This window comes from Chenopodium album, chromosome 21 (assembly GCF_948465745.1).
Source record: "Chenopodium album chromosome 21, dcCheAlbu1.1, whole genome shotgun sequence".
Classification (NCBI taxonomy): Eukaryota; Viridiplantae; Streptophyta; class Magnoliopsida; order Caryophyllales; family Amaranthaceae; genus Chenopodium; species Chenopodium album.
The window spans coordinates 38,812,131-38,839,630 of record NC_137854.1 but is presented as its reverse complement, the minus strand read 5'-3'; the positions used below and the strand labels follow the sequence as shown (position 1 = coordinate 38,839,630).

General features: G+C 33.6%; 2 protein-coding genes across 2 annotated transcripts; one reads left to right on the top strand and one right to left on the bottom strand.

The window, feature by feature from the left end:
• Positions 1 to 258: 258 nt before the first annotated feature.
• Positions 259 to 6,360, bottom strand: LOC145600793 (protein MICRORCHIDIA 7-like). The gene is made up of 19 exons (XM_081656657.1): positions 5,883 to 6,360; positions 4,832 to 4,906; positions 4,704 to 4,738; positions 4,493 to 4,601; positions 4,157 to 4,249; positions 3,960 to 4,044; positions 3,772 to 3,847; positions 3,504 to 3,632; positions 3,218 to 3,316; positions 3,027 to 3,128; positions 2,611 to 2,787; positions 2,427 to 2,522; positions 2,292 to 2,343; positions 2,009 to 2,120; positions 1,619 to 1,919; positions 1,187 to 1,254; positions 991 to 1,075; positions 747 to 869; positions 259 to 351 (listed from the first exon to the last, which is right to left on the bottom strand). Exons 1-19 carry the CDS (start codon positions 6,358 to 6,360, stop codon positions 259 to 261), a joined length of 2,388 nt encoding a protein of 795 aa, XP_081512783.1.
• Positions 6,361 to 14,899: 8,539 nt separating this feature from the next.
• Positions 14,900 to 16,430, top strand: LOC145602211 (uncharacterized). The gene has a single exon (XM_081658383.1). The coding sequence runs from the start codon at positions 15,447 to 15,449 to the stop codon at positions 15,996 to 15,998; it is 552 nt and encodes a 183-aa protein (XP_081514509.1). The 5' UTR covers positions 14,900 to 15,446; the 3' UTR covers positions 15,999 to 16,430.
• The last annotated feature ends 11,070 nt before the right edge of the window (positions 16,431 to 27,500 follow it).

The window sequence follows — 27,500 nt, the reverse complement described above, 5'->3', positions numbered from 1 at the left end:
GGTATATGTAACTTTGATCAGATCTAAACTAGTCTCAATTAAATATATGTCTATATACATTTTTTTTTTTAAAAAAAAAAAAAAAAAAAAAAAAAAAAAAAAAAAAAAACAGAGGTCTGAGGTATTTCTATGTCTATTACATGTCTTTTGCTCCAATTGATGCTTACAACTTCAGTTGGGAAGAAAATAATCCTCCCACCTTAAATTACTCTGATTCCTGTACATTACAGCTGAGGGTTGTGTAATGAAACACACTGCTCAATCAATTTCAGGCTTACATCTTGGTAACTTCCCGTATTCCTCCAATCTATGCACTTTTTCGACCAAATCGTCAATTGTTTTAGAAGCAGCCTACAGGGAAAAAAACACACACACACATTTACTTTACAGGTGAAAATAATCGTAAAAAAAAGCTCATAAAATGGTGCAATAGACAGATATAACAGGATTTTATTTTATCAGACTGTCAAGTAGTTGCTGCTATCCAAGTGTGAAGAAGGGCTGTGGGATGCTATTAGAGAGGGCAATGTGTTAGGGCCTGTTCTCATTGACTAAACTTAGCTGACCTGAACTGAACTGAATATTTTATAAGAGAAGGAAATTAGGAGCTGAACTAAACTGAACTTATTAGAGCTGAACTGAACTGAACTGAAAATAAAAGTATGAGAACAGGCCCTTAGAGTAATGTTGTGTGTGGTTTTTGACAAGGAGGGCATTAAATCCCTCAGTCAGAAGGTGTGACTTACCCTAGCACGCTCTCTCATCTTTTCCTCTTCGGCATCTCTTCGTTCTCTTTCCTCTCCAAATATCGTGATTAAAGCTTCCTGCTCTTTGTCCATTTCAGCATTTTTTCTGTTGGCCTCTTCAAGCTGTAGGTTCAGATTAATAGCGTACAAATCTCAGTATCAATTTATGATCATATAAAAGAGTAAATATTAAATAACTGTATGAAAAGATAGCAGCAATTTGTGCAACTGAATGTATACTTACTTGAGCTTCAAGGGCTCTACTCCTGTCTCTTTCAAATTGTAGCTCTCGCAGCGAATTATCCCTTGATTCAATAGCCCTTTCTAGCCTACAGCAGAATTAATGAAAAAACAAAAGGTGAATAGTCTAAAAACATGAATTGAAACAAAAGAGAATGAACAAAAATTACTGTTCTCATTGCGCAGGAAATTGATGATACCTCTGTTTCAACTCGAGGTTCTCTTTTTGTAGCATTTCAACATACTTATTATTGTTGATCTGTTCCACCTATGTAGTACAATTGATAGATATAAATACGTTAAACTCTGTAATTATATAATTAGAAAGGGAAATAACTATGTATAACTCCGCCACTAGGTATCCCGTTGCCAGTCCCAAGCCTGGATAAATGAGGAGGGTTTCAGTAGACCAATGTAAAACTTTGTCACATCCCATGACATGAGCCAAACTGACACTACACGGTATAATCAAATTTGGTTCATGTGTAAACCGACCCATAAAACAGTACGGACAATAGACTACCTCAGATTGAGATGACAGATTAACATTATATTTGCAATTGTACATTGATGTGGTGCAATTAATAATTTATGCAAAGATCTTATATACTTTTATGTCACTTCTCAAGTACCTTGTTACTACTGGAAGGGTTGTGTTGGATTGTTGGTGATGGTAACTCGATATGATTATTAGTCATCTCATCGTCTTCACTTGAAGATTCAACATATGGTGAAACCTGATTATCTTTCTTAACAGAATTCCTCTTACTGCTGTTTCTGGTTATTTCCAAAGCGCTGTCATCACTTCTGTTGGGAGTCGTTCCCTTTATAGCATTGCCATTGCCTCTAGTTGGCAGAGGAGAAGACACTATTGGAACGACTTTGTTTATTAATCTTCGTGGTGCATAACCAATTTCATGGCAGGTGTCACGCCTAAAAGAAAAACAAGCGCGATTAAAACTTAGCACACGAAAAAAAAAAAAAAAAAAAAAAAAAAGAAGGCAGTGATGAGATCAACAAACCAATAAGTCTTCTGCAGATGAACTAGCCGCGATTCAAGTCTTGATAGTGCTGTTGTCCTCTCAAAACCCTGCTTATCATGAGCTGGTTCGACAAAATTGGCCTCCAAAACACCTAACAGAGAAAAACATATGTTGGAAAGGGTACATTGATTCTATAGTCTATCCCAACTATGTAATTATGCAATCCCCTATATATGCATAATGAATGTCTAGTAAACTCATCAAATTCCAAACCGAAAAAGCACCACAATTTGCAGCATATATTCATAAGAGATAAGGGTACCTATGACTCCTCGACCATCACTTCCAGCAGCATTCCAGACTCTCCAAAAGGGCTGATGAAACAAGAAATTATCATTGATATGCTAAACAAACAGCAAAGATTTACAGCATAAGGCAGGGCTGAGAAGCTATTAACCTTAATTAGCCGATTTTTGTGGTAAACATTAAACCCTTGTATATCCATATGATCTTGAGCATCTTTCACAAATCCCAGTGTCACCAAAGCTTGCATCTACGTACATAATGACACTATTAGTTGAACTTTTCATATCAATCAGCTATAATAAGAAGCAAAATGTAGGATATCGAAGAGATTGTACATTTTCTGACTGGCAAGCTGAATCCTTTACACTCCCATCAGTTATAGGCATAGGTTTGTATGAAACTTGTTTTGGGTGAATCATATCATTCACCAGTGTATGGTGCATGACATCTTGCCCACGCAGAATAATCCGAAATCCAGGAGGAAGTCTCAGATAAAGGATAGATGCATAACTCTGAAAACAAAGCAATTAAAATGACAGTTAGTCTGTTAGAATTTTTTTCCCCCCAATGTGATTCACCATTCATATAGTTCTTATTAAAAAGAGATCGGTGTCATCCTAACATTTAAGGCGACCAATTAGTCTAGGGGTGACTTATTGCATCTCTAACACCAAGAGTCCAAGACCAGTTGCAAACACTGCATATTCCATTGAAGAAGCATGAAAAGATATGAACTATAAACCTCACATACCCTTAGTGAATGCTGATAAGTTAAGAAATGCTTAGAATTGGGATACTTTCTAGCCATAGCTATCCTCTTCTCATCTCTATTGACTCCTCGAATTTGGATATCCTGTTCATCAAAAATATATCTTTGGCTTATGAAATCATTTTGATAATGATTTAGCATCTGTTCATAGTGTATAGTATTTAGAGACATACATTAGGATCGGTACCAAAATCCAGCTCCAACTGTCCTCCATCATCCTCCCATAAATTGTATATTACAATTCTGGTACCTTGATAACCTATGGAATCAAACTACATACAAAGCAAAATTTTAGACTCGAAAAACAAATTTGTATGTATAAAAAAAATTCAGGGCTATATCAGAAAGCAATGAAAAGCAAAACATCAAAATTAGTTAATCAATCAGAGGAAATTTTAAGCTTTACATGAATGTCAAACTTCAACACTTGCAAACAAGAGATTTACGAGCAGAGGTTACCTGCTGAAGGAGGTCTTGCTCGCTTGAGAATGGAGACCACTGGACAATTGCCTCTAAATTTACATGCCAATCTTCAAGAGAACTGCGTACAATCTTTGTCCAAACTTCCCCTTTCTTCTCATAGTCAATCTAGTTGAACAGAAACATCAACACAAATTAAAAGTGATCACCAATAGTCGAAGTGTTTGGTAAATCATCTTTGATAAGTTTGTCTCTTTACACAAGTTTCAAAGATTAATAATAATACTCGTTTAAAAGATCATCTTACCATGGGAACAACGATATCCTCCTTCCCAGTACTAGTCAAAAATGTGTATGACAGCATCCCTACACTTCTTGTAGGACTGCAGAATATGTGAAATGATTCAGTGAAACATCAAAACAGCTTTAACTCATCAAATTAGATGATAATGTGTGTCTAGCTATGAGATCGAGGTGCTAAGGAAAACAACTAACCATGTGCCGTCCTTCCCTTGACACATTGTAAAGACGATAACATCTGCCCCTAGCCTCATGGTACTAGTCTTAAACCCATTTCCATCTATGCAAAAATAAGGTCAGCAAGTTAGCAACAATGCTGCAATAAGTCTAACATTTAAGCTTTGCTCCAATAGTCCAATACTTATTTCAACTGCCCGAACAGAATCACTCACATTGCCCAATAGTGTTTGCAAGCTTGCTCTTTGCTGAATACCCAAGAGACATGCATTGCCTCATTTTATTGGGATCCATTCCACCGCCATTATCTGCAATCGATGTGCCAATCATTAGTATGTGGTATGCAACAATGCTATTGCAAAAGCCAGATATAAAGGGGTGCAGAACATGTTCGGATCATGAGAAAATAATCAAGGTCAAGCAATTAAACCCTTCATAATGAAGAATATGAGACAACTTTATTCTAAATAATTAAAATAAACGGCTGTCCTGTATACTATTGATATTACATCCAAATCCTGAAGTTTAAAGCTGAAAACAGAGAAACATACCTTGAACTAGCAGCATTCTATTGCGGTCTATGTCAGTTAAAAGCATATTATTGCGGTCCTTTTCGTTTACAAGCATGTCAACTTTAACATAAGTAGCGCCATTATTGACCTACAAACGCAACATAACAACAGCATTTATAAAAAATATGGCCTTAAAAAATTGTCTGCATGAGATGCATATTTGATCAGTGGTTAAGCTATGTGTGCATACTTCATCCAAGGCGTTGTCAAGGAGCTCAGCGAAAGCTGCAGTGAAGAGATAAAGCACCATAAGTATGTAACCTTTTCATAATAAGCATATATATTTTTGTATAATAATTCTTCATAATCAAGGCTAACCTCCCAATGCCCATTTATGACTTGTTGCATTAGAATGTAAAAACCTTGGATGGACCCTAACATGATCCATACCGGCTGACAATGAGAGAAAAGATATTGTTAGAATCAAGCAATGTAACATGATCGCAGAGAAAAATTAAAGCACAATATCTTGATCCATTTATAACTAGATGATCATCTTATCATGAAACAGCTAGAACAAACATTTACAATAGATTGATATAGAATTTATTTTCACCACTATTAAATAAGGCAAAGACATCAATGAATTGAAGCATTGTAAGAAATTTTACTAAATTGATTTCTTGAATAACAATTATGCTCAACATCTCTACCACAATGATGCAAATTGGCCCTAGATAAATATTATTGCGGAGTTGCTACAAAGTTTCTGCCTTGATTGTACTTATTTTGTATGAAAGGCCAGGTAAGGACATAGAAGACTTCATCTAGCATCTCATGTACCCAAACTCTCTTATCATTATCTCAATTCTCATATAGAATGTACATTAGGTGCACAAAAGATTTCAAAAAAAAAAAAAAAAAAAAAAGGTGCACAAAAGATTTCAAGCATCATCATTTCTTCCTGAATACATGAGCATCACTAGCAATTTAGCACCTAGTTTTAGGTGTTTGCAACATCAACAATGCTCCCTAAAAATTGGCCATAAATTAAGTATAAGTGTAATACGTATTCATATAAATTACACCGGACAATTATAATAAACTTCATTCTTTTTATGATGGTTACGCTTTGGCCATTTTTCTCCCACAAATAGACTTTAAACGTAACCAACAAATAGGAACAGAGATAGTACTATAACGTGATGATCTTTAAGTAAACACAATTGTACTTGCTTGTATGAAGATTTAAACAATCATTGATGATTCAATTACAAAGAGTTCAAACTCAAATTCACCAATAAGTTAACAAATTAAACAAACAGAAATAATTTCATTAATAAGAAAAACACAACAACAAATTAATCCAAGTACACAAAAAAATTCATCAATTCACCAAAAAACAAATAAAAAAATAAAAAAAAAATACCGGAGTAAGAAGAGGTGGATGCATGAGCCCCAAGAACACAGGAAGCCTCATAATCACCAGCCTTCCAGAACTGTTTACGAGCAACACTCGACGAGGCGGTCACAGCAGCCGTTGTAACATTACTAACAACAGCAGCATTACTATAACTTGCATCAACAAGTTCCCTCTCCAACGGAGGAAGAGGGTCAAGAAACCCTACTGGTAAAACATCGTTAGCTTCTTCCTGATCATCATCACCGCTATTAATATTATTATTAATATCTTCATCATCAATTATCTCAACCTTTGGCTTCTTTAACCTGTTATCATCTACAAAAGAATCATCATTATCATTGTGGTTATTAATATTCGACTCATCCTCGGAATCCGAGTCGATTTCAATGAGATCATGAAACACAACAGGTGATGATGTTGTACTAGGGTTTTTCCTCTTCAATTGGGTTGAATCCATGTCTCTTGGGATTTCTTGCTTAATCATGGTACCAAGGAAGAAAAGATGAATTAAATTTTTTTTTTTTCTTTTAAGTGTATGTATAAACAAAACTGAATAAAAAGATGAAACTGAGGAGGAGGTGATGATAGGAAGGAATGAATAATAATGCACTTATTGGTAGGTTAAAATCTTGAAGGTGGGTCCCATTCTCTCGCGTTAAAATTTTACATTTACCTTACTACCCTTCGTAAATTTTATCTACTTGCGTAAAAATCCAAATAAAATTGAGAGTTCGCCTAAATTTTACATTACTACCCTTTGTAAATTTTATCTACTCACCTAAAAATCCAAAAAGAATTGAGAGCATAGGGAGTGTAAACTAAGCAATTAAAGAAGTAAAAGTTTTTGCCTAGCAAATATAATTTTAACCACCACCAAAAATAAAATAAGTATCTAAAATTAGAACAAATAATCATAAACTAAATTGCGGCAAAAAAGAATCCAAATTAAAATTAATCATAAATTAACACGGTTTTGTGTTATTCTAAAACTTCACACTTTTTAAAAATTATAATAAACATAATACTTCACACTTAAGAATTCTAATAATTGTAAGAATGTATTTTAGGAAATAAATCAAATAATATATATTTCATAATCAATTATTTGTGAAAAATTGACCCTCATATAATTGAATATATCAATATGAACAATTATATTTCATTAATATATCATCATTTTAACATATTGATGATTTGTGTTGTAATCATTCTTATATCTTACCTTTCTTATTATTATTCTCTCCTAATATTCACATATATGATATATCACAATCTTTTAATAATGGTAACTTAGGATCACCAAGATTGATTTCCTTATATCTTGCATTATAGGAAGGCTTAAATATCTTTATTATGTAAGCCAAGGAGGGAGGTTATGGTGTCTCACCTAAAAAGACCTTAGTACCTCTATTGGCTTATACTTCAATATTGAATAAAAAGAGCAAAATTATAATTTACCCTATCATTTTCTACTATAACAATTAAGTAATTTTCTAAATCAAATACTCTATAATTTTATAAATTTCCAATCAATGTTTTTTTTTTTAACATATTGATCCCATAATCAATCAAATCAAAACTTTCCTAATTACAATGAGATTATATTCTTCATTTATCAATCTTCTAATATACAAATCAATACTTACCTAAATAAATTCTAAAAATCATAACTACTAATATATAAAGCTAAGGGCCTGTTCATTTTTACTTAATTTCAGTTCAGTTCAGCTCCAATCAGTTCAGTTCAGTTCAAATCATTTCAGTTCAGTTCAGTTCAGCTCTTAATTTCCTTCTCACATAAAATATTCATTTAAGCTCAATTCAGTTCAGTTCCAATCAGTTCAGTTCAGCTCCAATCAGTTCAGTTCAGTTCAGTTCAGCTCAGTTCAGTAAATATGAACAGGCCCTAAATTTTTAGCCAGGTCACAAGGCAACGGCACTTGGCGTTCCAACTTTTCGCCAAGTGTTGTGCCACGTTGGATAGATTTAAATAGACTTCAGAAGATAAAAAAAAGTTAGTTTAGAATTCTATTTGGATAGATTTTTAGGATAAAATTGTTAGTTTAGAGTTTTATTTTCAATAAAATACTAGATTTACAAATTGAATTATAATTTTATTCAAAAAAATTAATAGGTTATAATTATTCTCAAAAATTATCAAATAAATTTTTTTTTATATCATAATATTTTTGGAGCGAAGGAAGTAGTTTAAAGCGTAAAACATCCATTTATAATATTTACTAATCGGTTAAAATAATATAATTCACAATCTAATAGAAATTTATTAGTATGTAGCCTTGTCAATTAGGGTCAGGTCATGAGTCATCTCAGATTGGGTCACTTCAGGTACGAGTCAAGAAATGTTCAACTCTTGCCCAAAGTTTTGGGTTTGGGTAACCCAACAGGCTTTGAACATTTATTTTATTTAATTTATTTTTTGCTAATTTTTTTTATTTTTTTAATGTATTAAATCGAACATTCTCATCAACATTATTATTAGTCATTACATGCCTACTAGATAGCAAATCGTCACAAAAGCACATCAATTCTTAACTATATATTTTTAAATTTGATATATAGATTAAAAATTTATCTTAAAATCCAATAAACAGCCGGGCATCGCACGGGGCATAAAAATAGTATTCTTATAAATCTATTTGTTTCGCTTTTTTTTATGTATAAACTTACCCATCACCTTCCTTCTTTCATTTACACTATCTTAGGGCTTGTTTGACATTCTTTTTTATTTTCAGTTTCCTGTTTTTTTCCAAAAACTAAAAACCAAAAACAAGAAACAAGAAAAATGTGTTTTCAATTTTCTATTATCATCAGCTTTTAAAATTATCATGATTTTAATAAGTTAAAATAATTTTTGATTCATTATGTATTTATGTGACATATATCATATGATTTTAAAAAACACAAAACCACAACAATGCCAAACAAAAGTATTCATTTGATATTTTTCTTATGTATGACCATGTGTTACATTTGTTTAATAACAAATTGATCTAGCACTATGCTGGTTATTTTAAACGAATACATAGCTACAAATTGAGATTGCGAGATAGCTCAAGTGGTTAGAGCTTCTCTCCCGATTCCACAAGATCTTGGGATCGATTCTCATTCATGTAAGTATGTAAAGTGATCATTGGGCGGGCCAGGCTGGGCCAAGATTGGAAATTCAGCCCATCCCTCGGGCCGAGCCAAGCTTCGGGCCAAAAGTTATGTGCCCAAACTAGCCGGGCCATTCAGGCTTTTTAGGCAAACCAAACAACTATATAAATTGCATAAAATCTCATTTCCGAGTTTGTCTAAAAAATTCTACCCAAAATCAGGTCGTGATGGGCCAACGGGTCAGGCTAACTTTGATCAAGTCTATAAATATGTAATAATATGGGCATCACCCAAGTCCAATGAAAACAAAAATATTAGTTTAGTAAATTAATATTTTGTGTTAAAGACATCTATAATCTATATCTATAATATTATTAAAACACAAAAGGATAACATACCATCACCATGTGTCACCAATCCCTCTATATATGATTTGGCACCACATCATCACCGCTATGTGTCACCCTAACATACATGTCATTGTATAAGTCATCACTCTAAAACTCTTCGATCATATGTATAACCTTTGTATTTAATTTTTCCCTTAGAATGTGACTTCGAAGTAACTGCACAATAAGCTACAATTAATTCGTAAGAATTAAATCACTTAATAATGGTTGTTGATTCCTTGGATGGTAATTTTCTTGATTCAATACCAGTTAAGCAATTATACATAGTAATATTTACATGTATACTACATTACTACTACAACTCTCTTTCTATTCCCACATATTTTTTTTCCGTTTAGTTTATTTTATTTTATACCTAAGGTGATGTTTTCAAGATATTATTTAAATTTAAATTAAATTTTCAATTTTGTATTTAAACAAAATCCAGAGCATTGTCCGAGTCACAAACCAGTTTACAAATCAAATAATAAAGAATTAGGATTTCCGGCTAGTTAACTTTATCCAATGTGTAGATAGCTTAATACATCATCAATGCGTGGTTCCTGTAGCCGGATGCACGATCCGCATGGTACATCCCTTTAAAAAAAAAACTGAAAGAACATTGTATAGAAATATAAAGAACATTAAGTTAAAGTGAAAAAAACATGTTACAGAATTGTAAAAGGCGAAAAAACATTGTATAGAAATGTAAAGAACATTCTGTTAAAGTGAAAAGAACATGTTACTCGTATAGAATTGTAAAGAATAACATGCTGTTAAATAATGTACTTTTATTTGTGACATAATAATGTTAATTGTTTATTTTGAAATGTTCTTTGAATTTTGTCATTAGATTATGGTGGTTGAATAAAAAATAATATTCATTACATTATCTTATTATGTTCTTTATTAATATTACGGATGTTCTTTAGATATATATAAAGAACATACAGCTGGATATTTTTTTTCCAAAATAGTTATATGTTCTTTACAAAACAACTATATGTTCATTACAAAATAACATATGTGATGTTTTTTATAAAATAGCATATGGTCTTTACAAAATAAATTTATGTTATTTAGAACAACTAAATTTTCATTCCGCCTTCTTAGAAAAAAAAAAACGGATGCACGGAGCATCGTGCATCCGCCTCCATGGGAAAAATTTCAATACATCATAATCATTATTATAAAAAGTAGTTAGGGAACATAGGCTTCTTCTTTGTTTTATTTTCTTGGTTGGTAGGTATAGAAAAGTGCTCTATCGATTTGAAATCTCACACGATGCTGTCTAGTTTGGTTCAGGATATGTTTAGTTAACATAGTATGGTCAAATTTAATAAGAATATTTTTTTTTATTTATATGATTTGATTTTCAAATTTGACTAAACTTTAACTTTTTTTTTTTTTGAAAGAGACTAAACTTTAACCCTTATTTGTACACACATTAAATGAGATATCATAAAGTCATAAAAATGTACATTCCAAAAAATGATATCATCATATTAGTTTTTAATAGCGAAATTAATGATATTTTACGAAAATTAAATGTAAACTAAAAAAGAAAAGATCTAATCTGACCTGATCTAACCTAGTTTGATGCGATATGATCATTTTTTAAATAAGTTGATATTAAGGGTCTGTTCACATTCACTAAAGTGAACTAATTGGAGCTGAATTGAAGTGAACTGAATTGAATTGAATTAATTGGAGCTGAACTGAAATGAACTGAATTGAATAGAGCTGAAATGAATATTTTATGAGAGAGGGAAATTAGGAGCTGAAATGAACTGAACTGATTGGAGATGAACTAAATTGATTGGAGCTACACTGAACTGAAATTAAGCTGAAGTGAACATGCCCTACCTTACATAATGTGTCTGAACATAGCCTTAGACCCTCAGTACTTCAGTAGGCAAACAAGTTCCCATAAGGGCGAGAGATATTGAGGGGAAGGGAGTTATCAATAACTATATACTAAAGGCGAATAAAAAATGACACATGGCAAAATCTGGTTAAATAATTTCCCTCCAGTTTTTTTTTTTTTTTCCTTTTTTGTCAAATTATCTTAAGCAATTTTAATACACTATAATATTTTCTTTCCTACTTAAACGCAATCTTTCCGTCCCAAATTCAATAAAACATTTTTGTAACAACTTATAGAAATTTTAAGCAAAATAATATTATTTAAAAATATATGCATAATTTTTAATATAATTAGTACGGAGTATATATATATGTCATACACGTATATACAACCTAAAGTTTACTACGAAATATTTTTTTACAGAATATTGACTTTTTGCATACTTATTATAAAAAAAATCATAAAAAGTTGTTGAAATAAAAATATTTATAAATTTTGGTAAATCCGTGCATTGCACGGGACCATAAGCTAGTTGTGAGATATAAGTCGATCTTATAAATTACTAAACCATATAGTTTTATTTTGGCATACTTTGCATGTCTTTCTTTTTAGAATCTCATTAGCTTTAGACTTCCCTTTATTTCCTACTATAGACATAATTTATATATATATATATAACCAAGGCGATGAGCTCTAAGCACAACCTGAGCTCTTCCTCAATCTAGTCGTTATTTATATGGTACCACAACAAATAATATATTCTTTGCAAACACCTTCGTAACCTTGTCCCCTTACTCATACTATACATACAAATTAAAGATACTACTAATCTAATAGTAATATTGCAATTTTTTGAAGTGACGGAAGTAATAAATTTAACAAGAACAAAGTCACTCGATGCAAGCAGTCACATTTAAAAATTATAATGTTAATTGATCCGTTTTAAGAGTAAGAAGAAAAAAAAAAGGCATGAAATGCAATGCGAGTACATCATCAAAAAGAAATCATGCTGAATATTTTTGAGCAAAATAATTTCTATAGGACCTCAATACACGACATGTTATCCCATTGGTACACACGAGGTCATTAGTAACTGTAGTTGACGTTTTTGATGTTGATTAGTGATTAATGTTTTAATTAGTATTGATGTTTATAGCCTCTCAAACATTAAAATTTAATATTCATTACAAAAATATGGGACGTCAACAGTAACAATTATTAGCTTTAATTTAGAATAAAAGCTACTACGACCAACTTAATTATATTAATGTACATATCTACGATTTGATTAGTCAAGGCTGTTAGCACATATATCCACATTTTGGTATGTGGCATGCCACAACTTATCATACCGTTTTTTAAGTTATCATCTTCTCTCATAATTTGTACATTAGAAAACTTAACAATGATATATGTATAGGGGATCATGAAGAATCGATGGGTATTTGATGTCGGCATTTTGTTGAGCATGACTTAATTTTGTTGAACATACTACTAAAGTCTAAAGGTAATCTTCTCTTATCATTAAAGGAATAACTGTTGTATAATTCACTTTTATATTCCGATTCAAACTTAAAATCTAGTGCAAAATTATACAAATAGAGCTATCCCTAATGTTCCCAAACACAACAAAATCTGTACATCACAATTGAATTAAAAGGTTCATCTCTTGACCAGACCCAAACCCAATTCGAACAATGATCGGTTTGTCACTTAATGTTTTCGTCAATTATATGGAGAGAAATTCAATGATATTCGTTCCACGCCAATGCACGGTTGAACAACGACTTACCTTAGCATGTTGCATGCATGAATTCCTCATAAGCAAAGTAGGGACAACTCTAGAAGTATAGTCGTCTATAGTACGTGCTTAGGAAGGAGTAATTTGAATCTCGCACGGCCGTTCTTACTAATTGACATATTCAAATCAATTTCGCACGGCCGTTCTCACTAATTGACATATTCAAATGTACGTCGATAATAAATTCCAAAGATTCATTGCATGGCCTAGGACTTGGTTGAATGTAAGCCACAAATTCAAGCATCACACCTTATTTTGACAATTATATTACATACATTCCACTGTAATTGGCCAGAAATTGCCTATTCGTGGAAACGAATCGAAGTTACATTTTATAAATTTGGAAGAGTCAATTCTAAGTAAAATAACATTTGAAAGTCAACGGCTTAGATTGTATAGTAGTTTGCAACCATAAAACTTGATTTTGTGAGCTCATTCTAATTTCTAAATCCAACTCGTTCGATAATATATACTGTACATGACTTAATTACTATGAGTAAATTTTATTTTAATGACTCCATTTGTAGATGTACAAAAGAAGATGCTATTATGCCCTTTAATTTGTTTCATAAATACTACTTGTATATAGTTTAAATAATATCAACAATAACAGTTGTATAAAATAACAAGTAAAATTATTAATTATCAACCAGCATAAAACTTGAATCAAATCAATTAAATGACGTACAACATGAAACTTGAACCAAATTAAATCAATTAAATGTTCGTCATTTAATTGATATATATATATATATATATATAATTATATTTATTTATTTATTTATTTATTTGCATACCTTTGTTTGTTAAAAATTCACTCATATAACAATAAAAAAATATAGAAATTCCAAAATACAGACAACAGCGAGAAGGAAGAATTACTACAGAATGAAATATCTAATGTACAAATATCATATGTGCCCCACCAACCAACGGTCTTAACTTATTTATGGTCTATAACTCTATACTCTATAGGTGACTAGAATAAAAATAGCAATGTTAACAAATACTCCGTAGAAATTTTCAAAGTCTACTTGCACACAATTACAAAAACCATATACAGAAATAAAGAAACTTGGAACGAATATCCTACTGTATATTCTATCATTCATTCATTTGTATGAACAAATTCTTTATTGTTACCGTTTAAGAAAGTTGTTAATATTGCAATTTTTTAATTATAAGCAAATACAAGTATAATTCATCTTATCCAGAGAGTGGGGGATAGCTTAAGTGGTTATAGCTTCCCTCCCAGTTCCAAGAGATCTTGGAATTGATTCTCATTATCCGCCCTCGTGGCTCTCCAAACATTAAAAAAAAAAATAATTCATCTTATCCATAAATACTACCACCTCTGGTGGGCTCTTCTTACCTCAACTAACCCACTTTTTTTTTATCATTATTTATCGTCATATATGTAAGATTCATATATAATCACCATTTTTCCCCCTTGATTTCTCTTTATAATTCCTATTCAAACTACTACCTTCGTTTATTATTATTTACAAATTATAAGAAATGGGTCGGGAGTATTAGAAACAATATGACTAAACAAAGAGAATATTTATATTTTATTTTCTCTCCAGAAATACTAGTAAAAATAAATAAATAAATAAAAACATTCACACTTCATTTACTTGAAAAGGCAATAATTCAAAAGTCGAATAAAGAAGATACCCCTATGAAAACAAGACAATTGGGGCGTTGACAAAAATAAATCTCATAAAACAAAAGTATAATATAAAAATGTGAATAGTAACCTATTTTACATCATTGTCATAAAATGGCCCCCTCCATCATTATATAATATGTGATCGAATGAGTTGCATTTATAATGAAGCTAAGATATACATGTACCCCAGTAAATACCCTCAAAATTATTGTGTGCTATATCTTCTTCCAATTTCCTCTCTCTATATAAGCTCTTCATCGTTCTTCCTTATCTCTTCAACCCTCCTCATACATACTAAAAATCCACAATCTTAAAATAAGCACCTTGTTCTCTTATCATACATTTATACCCGTACTTCTTTTGCCACTTTCAATTCCTCTACATTTTAAATCGTATCTTTTTCTAGGTGATCGATCATTTTCCCACACATATAAGATTCCTGATCTAGAATTTGGACTCGAAATTTGTTTTTGTGTTCCTTCAACTTTTTTTTATGGACGGGTATCAAATTTTTTTTTGGTGGGAGGAAGGAATATGAGTAACCCGATTAAGCCAAGACTTCAAGCCGTGTTCCAATTGGTATCTTACATGGGTTATGTATTCCAAACTCTTTTATAACACAAATTTATTCGTTTGAATAATCCAAGGTGTTGGTTTTCTTTTTTCTTTTTTTTTTGTTACTTGACACACGTACGATTTTGTGATTTGTTACGAAAAAATTATAATGGAGGGATTACAAGATAAGAGAAAGAAGGGAAGTGTGCTAAAAAAGACATGGGAAAGATGCAAGTCTATAGGTCATGGTCAAATATTAGTAAGAGTACCTTCATCAAGTCTTCTTTCGATACCATCGTCACCGGATCGTAGTCGTCCTATGGTGAAGAGCAAATCATGTTCAACCCTTTGCCCTTCGAGCCCTCTTAGCCCACGACTCAACAAATTATCTGGGTCGAATAATAAGAACCCTCGGGTGAGCCCTTTGTCACCCAAGGGTTGCTTATCGGTCTACGTGGGGCCCGATAAGCAAAGGTTTGTGATCAAAATTAGTTGCACAAACCATCCCCTCTTTAAGGTGTTGCTTGAACAAGCTGAATCTGAGTATGGGTTTCATGATGGCCCTATAATGCTTCCTTGTGAAGTTGACTTGTTCGTCAAAATTTTATATGAGATGGAAGCGAATGATCCTGAGGATGGCAACAATAGTGCTCGGTGTAGGTTTCCCAGGAGTCGCAGCTCGTATCACCTTCTCACCACGTCTAGTAGACTAATCGCTTGAATCAATCACTATTCAATGTGTTCGATCTTTGTCCGAGACTAATTGTCACGTTGATGGTGTTATTTGATCTAGTGACGTGAAAACTAGCTAATAAAGTTTCGACAGAGAGGTAGTACCATTTTTTTCGTTGCTGTTGATTTGGTGCCATAAGTTTTTATATTGGTCGACTACGTGTTTAGTATTAGATATCATTGTTGATTGAGCAATAACCTTTCATGTACTAAGAACAAGATCATTACAAAATATGCAATTTGTTAGCTATGTAATCAATTCTGGGATGCAAGCTAAGTGTATTGCGCAATTAAGTTATATACTATGTAGTAATATAGTTATATACTTGGATTTTATACATAGGTACATATTATATATATACAGTATATCTTTCGGATTATTATATTGAACAATAATTTTTTATTTATTTTTTATTTTTTATATTGAACAATAATTATTGTCTTTGTTTTAAGTTTTTAACAACAATATCATTTAAACTTGTGAGGATCGGATTCATTATACTCCTACGGAGTGTTTTATATGCTCAATAAATTTGAGTTTCAGAAGTTGAGCTATGAAAATATTAGATATAATTGGGTAAGATTACTAAGATATAGGTCAATTATTATTGCCACTAAAGGCCGCAGATATAGCAAGTGTTGCTTCTAGCAGAAATGCAATTAATTTATAATACAATACAACGCAAGAAAGAATTTTAATTGAGCTATTAATATATTTATGCATCGATTACATTCCTCTTAGTGTTTATAAATTTCTATGACAAACATTTAATATATTTCTATGATTCTTGATCGATCACTCAACTACACTATACTCATGTCTATATTCTCTAAACTTATACTATTGTCATTAAGATCATCTTAGGGCTTGTTCACATTTAGGGTCTGTTCACATTTAGGGTCTGTTCATATTTACTTAATTTCAGTTCATTTCAGCTCTAATCAGTTCAGTTCAGCTTCAATTAATTTAGTTCAGTTCTGTACAACTCCTAATTTCCTTCTCTCATAAAATATTCATTTCAGCCCAATTCAGTTCAGTTCAGTTCAACTCCAATCAGTTCAATTTAATTAGTTCAGTTCAGCTCAGCTCATTAAATGTGAACAGGCCCTTACGGAACTGAAATGAACTGAACTAAACTGAATGGAGCTGAATTGAATTGAATTGAACTGAACTGAACTGAGCTGAAATAGATATTTTATGAGAGAAGGAAATTAAGAGTTGAACTGAACTGAACTGATTAGAGAGTTGAACTGAACTGATTAGAGCTGAACTAATTGGAGCTGAACTGAACTTAAATTAAGCTGAAATGAACAGACCCTTAGTGATTATTTAATGTATGGAGTATGGAGAGCTGGTAAAAAGATCTACATGCATGCAAGACATTTAGAAAAAGCGACGCTTTTAAACTAGGACATTGGCCACAACTCACAAAGTCACAACTCACAAGGCTTGCACTACCTCCATTTTTTCTAAGTGTTAATCACTTTTTATTTTCATCCGTTTTCCTAGATTCTACCCAATTTTACTTTATTCGTTTTGTGACAACAGTTTAATTAATTTTTTATCATCCACAATCCTACTTTGTGTCCAATTTTATTTACGTAACAAAACTCTTATTCTCTATCTCTCTCTTCTTTAATACAAAAATACCCATATGTATAATTTCATTTTTACTTTTTCTTAGTCTGCTTAGCTACAGTAACCGAGTAAAACTCAGCAAAACGGATGTAGTATTCGATCTATTACTTTGTGTACTTGACTAATTGTGTACTCCATAAGATGCATACAACCAATTAAGATGAAAACATTGTTGATGCTTTATTTTTACATTTGTGAAAGTGAAAGAACGACAAAGCCTAGTAGTCAAAACATTTTAAAAAAAAATTTAGAAAAAAAAAAGGTTAACTTGGTCTAGAAATATAAAACTAACCAAAAAATATATAGCAATGTTACAAGAGATGCAAAAAATATTATCAAATAAGAATACAAACTCTACGTAGTCCTTAACTTATGGTGAGACGAGAGGTTGAGTTTATTGATCTAAAATATAATACAAATCGGATTACATATTACGGAGAGGCTCCCGTGATGATTATTCGAAAGAGGATATGTAATAGATTCAACTTTCAATTTGAAGCATAGTCCAGCAGAACAAATGATGACAAATAACCTATAGCTCCAAAAAATTATACTTGTATTCTTTATATTGTGGATGGATAAGTCGGAAGTCGGAACTAATTAATTTGGTCACCAACTAATAATAAGTTAATTAAGGTGTTTGGTATGATAATTTTAGTGGTTCGTACGTTTCCTTGTAGCCTATGGGTGAGGGGGTGTTTATAAATTATAGTATGAGAAATCAATTAGCCGACTCAATTAGTTAGAAATCTTAGAAGTAGTAGAATAAATTTATACGCTGTGTATAAAGTAAGGAGTAAGTTATTTATTAATGCTATATAATATACTTTGTATAGTCCAAAAAACTACCAATCAAATATAAAATTACTATTTATGTTCATTGATCGAATTTCTGCTCATTTATCGCACATGTTTACTTTTATGGTATACTAGAATTCTAGATAAGATAGTGTAATACTTGGTACTACTTGCAATGTTTAAAATTGTTTCATTTTGATTGTGTATATTTTCAATGAACAATTTTAATCTTTAATACAAGTATTATTAATTGTCTAAAAGTAAAAATTAATCATTTGATATAAGTTTAAATCTATATATACACGTACTGAGACATCAATTTAATGATCTAACATTTTTTTTTTTAATACATAATAGTAGTAGTTTATTTTAATCACCAATATGATCAAATTAAAGCATATAGATTAAACAATGTCATGAAAACAAAATGAGTATTTGATACTATAAATAAGTAAATATTAACCATTGAAAATAATAATTGGCAAATTAATGAATAAAACCATTCCTAATAACATAGTTACATAGTGATTAGATATTTAGATTTTAGATGTATAGAGAATTTTAAGCCTTTGATTGTTACTATCTAAGTACGTAGGTATAATAATCTAGAAAAGATAAATACGTATAAAAAACAGTGATAGATCCCACGATTTCTACATCCTATGAACTGTAGTTGGACCATACTTGTATGAATTATTGATTTACAAGGATAGTTTTAAGTCATTGGTCCATTTTCAAATCTTAACATAATTGACGTATTGACATGTGGCATTATTTAATATTTTGTTGTATATAATTGTACTAATTAAGTTGACATTTTTATGCACTTTATGTGGCCTGTATTATTAGGACGGAGCAAGGGGATACTTTACAATTGTTTTCTTTTTGATTTAAATATCTTTGACGCAATTGTCCCTACGACAAAGTCACATTGATGTATACTTTGACAATGGCCAAAATAAACGATCGATTCTTGTTCATCTTACCAAACCAATTTGCTCTTTTGATTGTGTTCCATGATAATTAAAAAGTGGTCCTAATGAGATTTCATAATATACCAATTGCATATATACCACTCAAACAATTCATTAATGATTATATCGTTCATAAATGACGAGGTCGTAAATTAAATGAATTGGATATGATGAGACATGTAAATAGAGACAAAGAAGTAGTTATTCAAGCATATTGCTCATCAATTTGTACACATTAGTGTCATCACCAAAAATATGACATGTAAATAGTATTATTTCTATGTTTAAAAGGTACTGTATTTTTTATTTAGATTGTATCTTTTAGAGTCATGGTTATGTACTCGTTAATATGTTCATAAATATGAAAAAAATGTATATCAGCATACTCATATATGAAGATTTGTGTCGATGTTTTGTAGCTTCAATCAATGGCAAATTTAAGGGTTACATTGATGTGCAACTGTATCCCCGTTTCCATAAAAAAATATAATCAAATAGACTGGTTGTATCAAATAATCGGTATCTTACTTGTTTTAAGAGAATCAAATTTGTATCGTGATAATTTAAGAAAACTGAAGAAACCAGTAATATGCACGTATAATCGTTCTCTTTTGTTATAATTATGCCAATGTGTAATTTTTACTTTATTTGTTTTGTACTTTTTAATTTCTAATTCAACACACTTGTTTATATTTTTTAAAGAAAATGAAGTACTCCTCCGACCTTTTTAGTGGTTCACTTTGTAAGTAATCTTTCAAATTTTTTTGTTATCAGTAGTTTATTTATTATTATTATTATTTTTTTTTACATATTTACCCTCATATTCATTTACTCCCTATACACCTTTTTTTTTTTGAAAAGACGCTCAAAGAGCAGGATTAGTATTAATTCACGAGATCAATATCCGCCAAGGCTAACAAGCCTTGCGGAAACGAGGATACAAAGATCTGTTCAACATTATTATCGGGACTAATCCTAGCAGCCATATGAGCGACACAATTTCCCCTCTTCTAATATGATTACAAGAGAAAGACAAGAAATTCCTACTCAACGAAACAATGTCATCATAAACAAGATCAACAGGAGAAAGCCCTCTCTTACTGCTGTTGACAGCCTTCACAACTGAGGTTGCATCACACTCCAATTCAATCCTCTGACAGCCAAGCTCATTAGCCAAAACCACCCCCAACCTTGCTGACAATGCTTCAGCAACAGCCACACTAACCTGGGCACTTACACGACGCACCATCACAGCCAACAATCTGCCCTCAGAGTTCCTAATTACAGCCCCCAAACTCACACCCCACCCCTCCAACACTGCAGCATCAGTGTTGACGCGCACAATGCCAGCAGCAGGGCACTTCCAGTAGCCCCTACCCACAGCAACATCACATCTAGCCCCACCAGAGACAACATTCGTGTAGTCCTTATAGTCAGTCACGAGTTTCACGTACCCCATTACACCTATATCTCTATTCTGCCACGGCTCATCAAAAACAACAGCATTTCTATAGGACCAAGCAGCCCAAGTCAGAGATGTAAACATCAAGAATTCATATTTTGAAGTCTTAGAGTGAACCAAGAGCAGCCTCTCCATAAAGGAAGTACTAGGGGCATCCACCAGCAAGCTAGCAAATGGGGACATATCCCATATACCACTGACATTTGTGCAGAAGAAAATAGCATGCAGAATGCTTTCCACCTCCCCCCTGCACACTTTACAAATTCCATTATCACGAATATGACGTTGCTGTAATCTTCCAAAGGAAGCAAGGGACCCCGTACAAGCTCTCCATAGAAAATTTCGAAGCTTAGGAGGCCCCTCAATCCCCCAAACTATCCTCCAAGCTGCTGCATTGTCATTGCCAAACAAAGACTCCCACCCACGCACATGGTTGAGTCTTCCCAGGAAATACCTCGATTTTGTAGTATAAATTCCATCCTATGTAGCTCCCCAAAATCTAGTATCACTAGTATCCCGAAGACTCAAAGGAAGCTCCATGACTTTAGTTGCATCGGCCTCAGTTAAGTGTTGATGCAAAGCTTCTGTATTCCAGCACTTGTTCACATTATCAATCAAATCACTCACTCGTAAATCAGCCGGGCTCTCTACATTAGGGGTGGGAACATAGGACACACCATCACCCGGCATCCACGCATCTTCCCAAACTTTGATATCTCTTCCGTCCCCCACCCTCCACTTCAACCCATCAAGAAGGAGAGCCTTCGCCCCCCAAATACTTCTCCACACATAGCTAGGATCATAGCCTCGATTGGCCGACAGAAAATCGCCATTTTTAAAGTACCTAGCTTTAAGAATTTTATGCACCAAAGACTCCGGGTTACAAATGAGGCGCCATCCTTGCTTTGCCAATAACGCTTGGTTAAAAATGCCCAAATCTCGAAAGCCCATACCACCAAGTGACTTCGGAAGGCAAAGCTTTTCCCAACTAAGCCAATGAAGTTTTCTTTCCGTACCCAAAGCTCCCCACCAAAACCGAGCCACCATCATATTAATCTCATGAATAATGCCATCGGGGAGCCGAAATAATTCCATCATATATGTAGGGATAGCTTGAGTGACCGCCTTGATAAGAACCTCTTTCCCGGCTTGAGATAGAAGTCGCTCCTTCCAACCTTGCAATTTCTTCCAAATCCTCTTCTTTAAGCACAAAAAAGCCGCTTTCTTTGATCTTCCAATGATAGTTGGGAGCCCAAGGTATTTTTCGTGTCTGGCGACCTGCTTTACCCCGAGCACCCCAATGATATCCCATCTCCTGCTTGCATCAACATTTTTGCTAAATGACACCTCAGATTTATCAAAATTAATTTTTTGTCCCGATGCCCGCTCATAAATGCTAATAATTTCAACAATCTTGGAGCATTCCTGAAGTGTCGCCCTTGAAAATAAGATGCTATCATCGGCGAAGAAAAGATGAGAAATTCTCGGAGCCCCTCTACACACAAGCGCTCCATGAATAGCATTCTCATTTGCAGCTTTCATAAGTAAAGAAGAAAAAGCTTCCGCACACAATAAAAAAAGATACGGAGAAATCGGGTCCCCTTGCCTAAGCCCACGTGAGGGAGTAACATAACCCGAGACCTGACCATTCCACTTGAACGAGTATTTTACAGATGACAAGCACAACATAATCTTATGAATCCAGGCTTGAGCAAACCCTAATCGCTCAAAAACTTTCTCAAGAAAAGTCCATTCGACCCGGTCATAGGCCTTACTCATATCAAGCTTCAAAGCCATCGTCCCTCTCTTGCCTTCACCCCGTCTCTTCATCGCATGAAAAATTTCGAAGGCCACAATTGCATTGTCAGTAATTAATCGCCCCGGAACGAAGGCACTCTGATGATAGGAAATAAGATCAGGCAAAATGAGTTTGAGCCTATTAGCCATCATCTTCGAAATAATTTTGTATATCACATTACAAAGGCTAATCGGTCAAAACTCGGTCATCTTTGTCGGCATTTGACACTTCGGGATGAGAACGATACAAGTCATGTTGACCTCACTCAAGTCACCACCATTTTCCCACCAATTCTGAATAAACCCCACAACATCCGGCCCCACTATGTTCCAGCATTTCTGGAAGAATAAGGCATGCATTCCGTCCACCCCAGGAGCTTTATTAGGGTGCATATTAGAAAGAGCTTGGAAAATTTCATCAGCCGAGGGAGCTTTAACAAGATTCTCATTCATTTCCTCAGTCACCAAAGGATTTAAACCTGCAATAGCCTCCTCAAAATCAGAAGGCAAGGAAGAAGAGAAGATGTTAGAGAAGTAATTTTCAATAATACTCGCTATTTGTCCCTCCTCGATCTTCACACATAACACCATTCTCATCTTCGAGCTTGCTAATGCAATTCCTACGCTGCCTATAATTTGCCTTATGATGGAAGTAGGATGAGTTTTTATCCCCGTCTTTAATCTCATTCACCCTTGCTCTGGCGTGCCAATAAGACTCATTGAGTCTTTGTAAATCTTCCAGCTCTGTTACAATGCTTGCACAACGCCCCAACATTTCAGCATCAGGGTCACGCATTTGCCACTCCAGCAGCTCTTTCTCCTTCTCTGCAATTTTCTTTCTAGTACTCCCAAATGTCTCACTTGCCCAAGTATGAAGACGAGAAGCACAACTCTCAATTTTAGAGCTGATGCTCTGCCCAGCACCGCCCAGCCAAGCTCCCTTCACCGTGTCCTGGAACCCAGCATGAGTTAACCATAAGGCCTCAAAATACCTCCTTCTCTTTCCCTTCCTTTCTCGCCTATCATAATCAGTCTCTAACACAATTGCCGCATGATCTGAGTAGATTATAGGATAGTGACGCACCTTCCATTTGTTAAATAAATCACACCAACCATCACACGCAATAAATCTATCCAGGCGCTCCCTAACAATGCGATTTGGGTCATTCCCTCTCTGCCACGTGAATTTATTCCCATTAAAACCCAGGTCCCTGAAATTGCAAAGCTCCATCATGTCCTTGAAAAGACCCATTTTTCTATCACTTCTAGCGGCCCCTCCACACTTCTCATTCTCATGTAATATTTCGTTAAAATCCCCAAAAACGACCACATGAACACCAATGTCATTTCTCAAGGCCTTGATAAGATCAAAAGTAAGATGTTTACTCCCATTATCCGGCCACCCATACACCCCTATCGCAGCCCATTTAGCAACATTATTCGCATCCCGCACTACTATTGCAATATGATGATTCGAATATGACCACAAGTGAGCATTCACATCCTTCCACCAAAGACCAATACCCCCCGAATTACCATAACTACTCAAACACAACCCTTCCATAAATCCACATTTATTCCTAATCAACTCTAATCTTCTAGCATCAATCATTGATTCCATCACTAACACTACATTTGGGCGCTCCCTCCAACACCAAGATTGGAGTTTATGAACTTTCCGAGGATTGCCCAATCCCCGGCAGTTCCAACTTAGGATTTTCATTGTCTTTCGCGGGGTTGGGTCATGCCAACCTCCGCTACTTTGAAACGATCATTAAACACCTCCAACACCTCTCCTGCCTTCACTTTTTTTCCTCCATTGCCACCATCCTCAACTCCATCCCCATCAAACTCATCACACCCTTTCCTTTTTGCTCCTGCCACCTTACTAACATCATCCCTCTCCATATGCATCCCACCAGCCCCATGCAAGAGTTTCACCTTCTTTAATTTTCTCTTAGCAGAAGCACTACCCCCCTAAGACAAATTAGCAAGCGACACAACATCTACAACCTCATTCTCCTCCACCACATTCACCATACTACTGCCCGCACTACCCTCCACCCCAACTACACTCTCCTGGCTTTTATTAACATCACCCTCCTCCACTTCTTTACTCACAATTTGCACTTGCTTCATCTGCGAAGCCACTTCAGACATCACTTTTTTATTTTCCTCAGATGTAAAGCGCGATTTTTTCGCCACAAAGAGCTGCCTTGCACAATTACCTTCCCCATCCAACTTACCCCTTTCCTCTACCTTAGCCACTTTCCACGGAGAAGACACTCTCAGATCATCACTATACTTGCGAGCCCCTGTCAACTCAGCAGCACTATCATCACAATCCTTCTCCCCATGCCCCAACTTACCACAAACATAGCAAAAGAGCGGGAGTTTTTCATATTTTATCTCAATCTCCTCCTTCACCCCACCTCTCATTTTCAGATTAATTTTATTCTTTAGTGGCTTTCGAACATCAATGTTAACTCTAATACGCAAGGATTTATTTATTCCCCCCACACCAAACTGATCCAAAGACACAAAAGTTCCCACCTTATCTCCAATAGTTTTAGCATTAGCAATGTTATTTCTCCCCATAAACGGCAAGTCATAAACCCTAATCCAAAAAGGAACATTGTATAGGGGAATTTCAGAGGGTTTGCAGTTACCTTCAATATCATTCAACACCAACGTATGTCTGTCGAAATGCCACGGTTATTCGTCCATGACTCTCCATTTATCCTTCCAATGGTGGAATTAGAAGAAAAATAGGTTCTTCTCGATACAGTTGACCTCCATTCCATGTCTAGGGTTCCACACTCTCTTAATTTGAGCAATAAACGCATTGGAATTTACATGTCTTTCCGTCCATATTCTCCCAACAATCCCTAAAGAAACCTTGGCTTCTTCATCCTCTTCTCCATCCACAACCCATTCCACTTCATCTTCTGCATCACTAAGGTTCGGTTCATTCAAATTAAGCGCCAAAGGATTAGTATCATTCGCCATAGCAACAGTCTCGAAAGGATCGAGACCAGCCTTCAAGAGAAGGAAGAAAACTAGGAAACCCTAGAAGAGCCCTCCCAAGAGTCGCACCCTAGAGTCGCACCCTGTACACCTATTTCTATTTTACCCCTAAAATTTTCCTAAAAATCCACCCACTTACTTATTATATTCATTGTATTCTCCCGCCTTTAGTTTAATTTGGATAATTGCTTTATAAATGGATTAACAAAATCAATCTGTGTATTTGGTATTCATTGGTTATTAAAATAAATAAAGTGTTTTTATTGGGTGGGTATTCACATAGTTTATGCCAACTAAGAATATTTTTTTTGTAATTGCAACATCCTCTAGTATTAATGATTAATGCCTCAATATGGTACGAAATATACTGATTGTAAATTTTTAAATCGCACCCAAAACGTAACAAACTATAAGGAACGGGGAGCAGGGCTAAGCAAAATTATTCGATGTTTCGGATATCTGAAGATTCGATCCGCATCCGATCTGATAATTAAGGATATTCAATTCAATACTAATATTGGATTAGTGATTTGATTTGAAAATTTCGGATATCAGATAGCTATTTGGATATCAATTTTTGAATATCCGATATTCGGAAATTATCCAAAATATTTCGGATTTCAATTATTTTTTAACGGAAATCTAATCCAAGCATCATGATTTCAAATAATGGATTACGAATATCAGATCCAAATATCGAAAAATTGGGTATTACTGTATTTCACATTTTCTTTGATCAAAACATTCAAAATTTAAAATTATTTCGGAACCCGTGAAAATTTTCGAATACTGGATATCTGAAATTTTTTGAACCGGATTCGGATATTGAATATCCCAAATTTTAGATATCGGATATCCGATCTGATCCGTCCTCATTCCCAACGGAGAGGTTAGTAATTTTTCTTGCCTTTTTACCTTATAACACTACAGAGTACTATGAAATATTTCTCACATTAAATATGATTAATGGATAATCTCATAATATTCTCTTCACAAATTTATTACGGAATACGGAGTACCATTCTAATTCTCGCAATTTATGATCGCTTATCAAACAGACCATGAGACTATAATTATGAGATCTTACAAATTACTAAGCTCCAATGTATCTTTCTTTAAAAAAGAGTAAAAAATAAAAAAAATAAAAAAATAAATCATCAATCAATCATCAATCAATACTATATACTAAAAGACACACCAGCAATGACACGTGTCATTTCCTGGTGTGTCCCTTATCTTTTTATTTTATTTTTATTTTATTTATTTATTTTTTTATTTGAAAAAAAAGTTATATAAGGAAACAAAAATTCTAAATATAAGTAATAATTACATATGAAATATACTACAGTAGAAGATTTGATTTAGCTTTCCAAAAAAAAAAAAAAAAATTGACAACTAATAAGTTAAGCAAAAAAATTAAAAATAATATTCTTAACATACAAGTAATTTGTGACATGTGGATGAAGACAATTTTTTTAAGGAATGAAAGACATATTATAAGTTATATACATTTGTTACAAAAAATCTTATATATTAATTTCTTGATTTTTTAACCATGTAATAGAAGCTACGGGTTTAAATAAGAAAATGTGAATATTAAATCAACAAATAATATTTTTATCATTTTTTAATTTTGTCATGTTTTTAAAATCAATTATTGAAAAGTACTAACCTAGTGAGACTATAATTATGAGATCTTACAAATTACTCCGTACTAACAAAAAACAAATGCCCATCCTTACCAGTTCCAGTTCAGCCTTCAACGAGTAAGGATTACAAGCCCATTTCATTTTT

Excerpts from the sequence above, each read along its gene's own strand:
- LOC145602211 (XM_081658383.1), top strand. The coding sequence starts at position 15,447 with ATGGAGGGATTACAAGATAAGAGAAAGAAGGGAAGTGTGCTAAAAAAG.
- LOC145600793 (XM_081656657.1), bottom strand. The coding sequence starts at position 6,360 with ATGATTAAGCAAGAAATCCCAAGAGACATGGATTCAACCCAATTGAAG. Across the intron at positions 4,602-4,703 it reads TTGACAACGCCTTGGATGAA|GTCAATAATGGCGCTACTTA; the intron begins GTATGCACACAT and ends TTGCGTTTGTAG. Across the intron at positions 1,920-2,008 it reads CATCTGCAGAAGACTTATTG|GCGTGACACCTGCCATGAAA; the intron begins GTTTGTTGATCT and ends TTTTTCTTTTAG.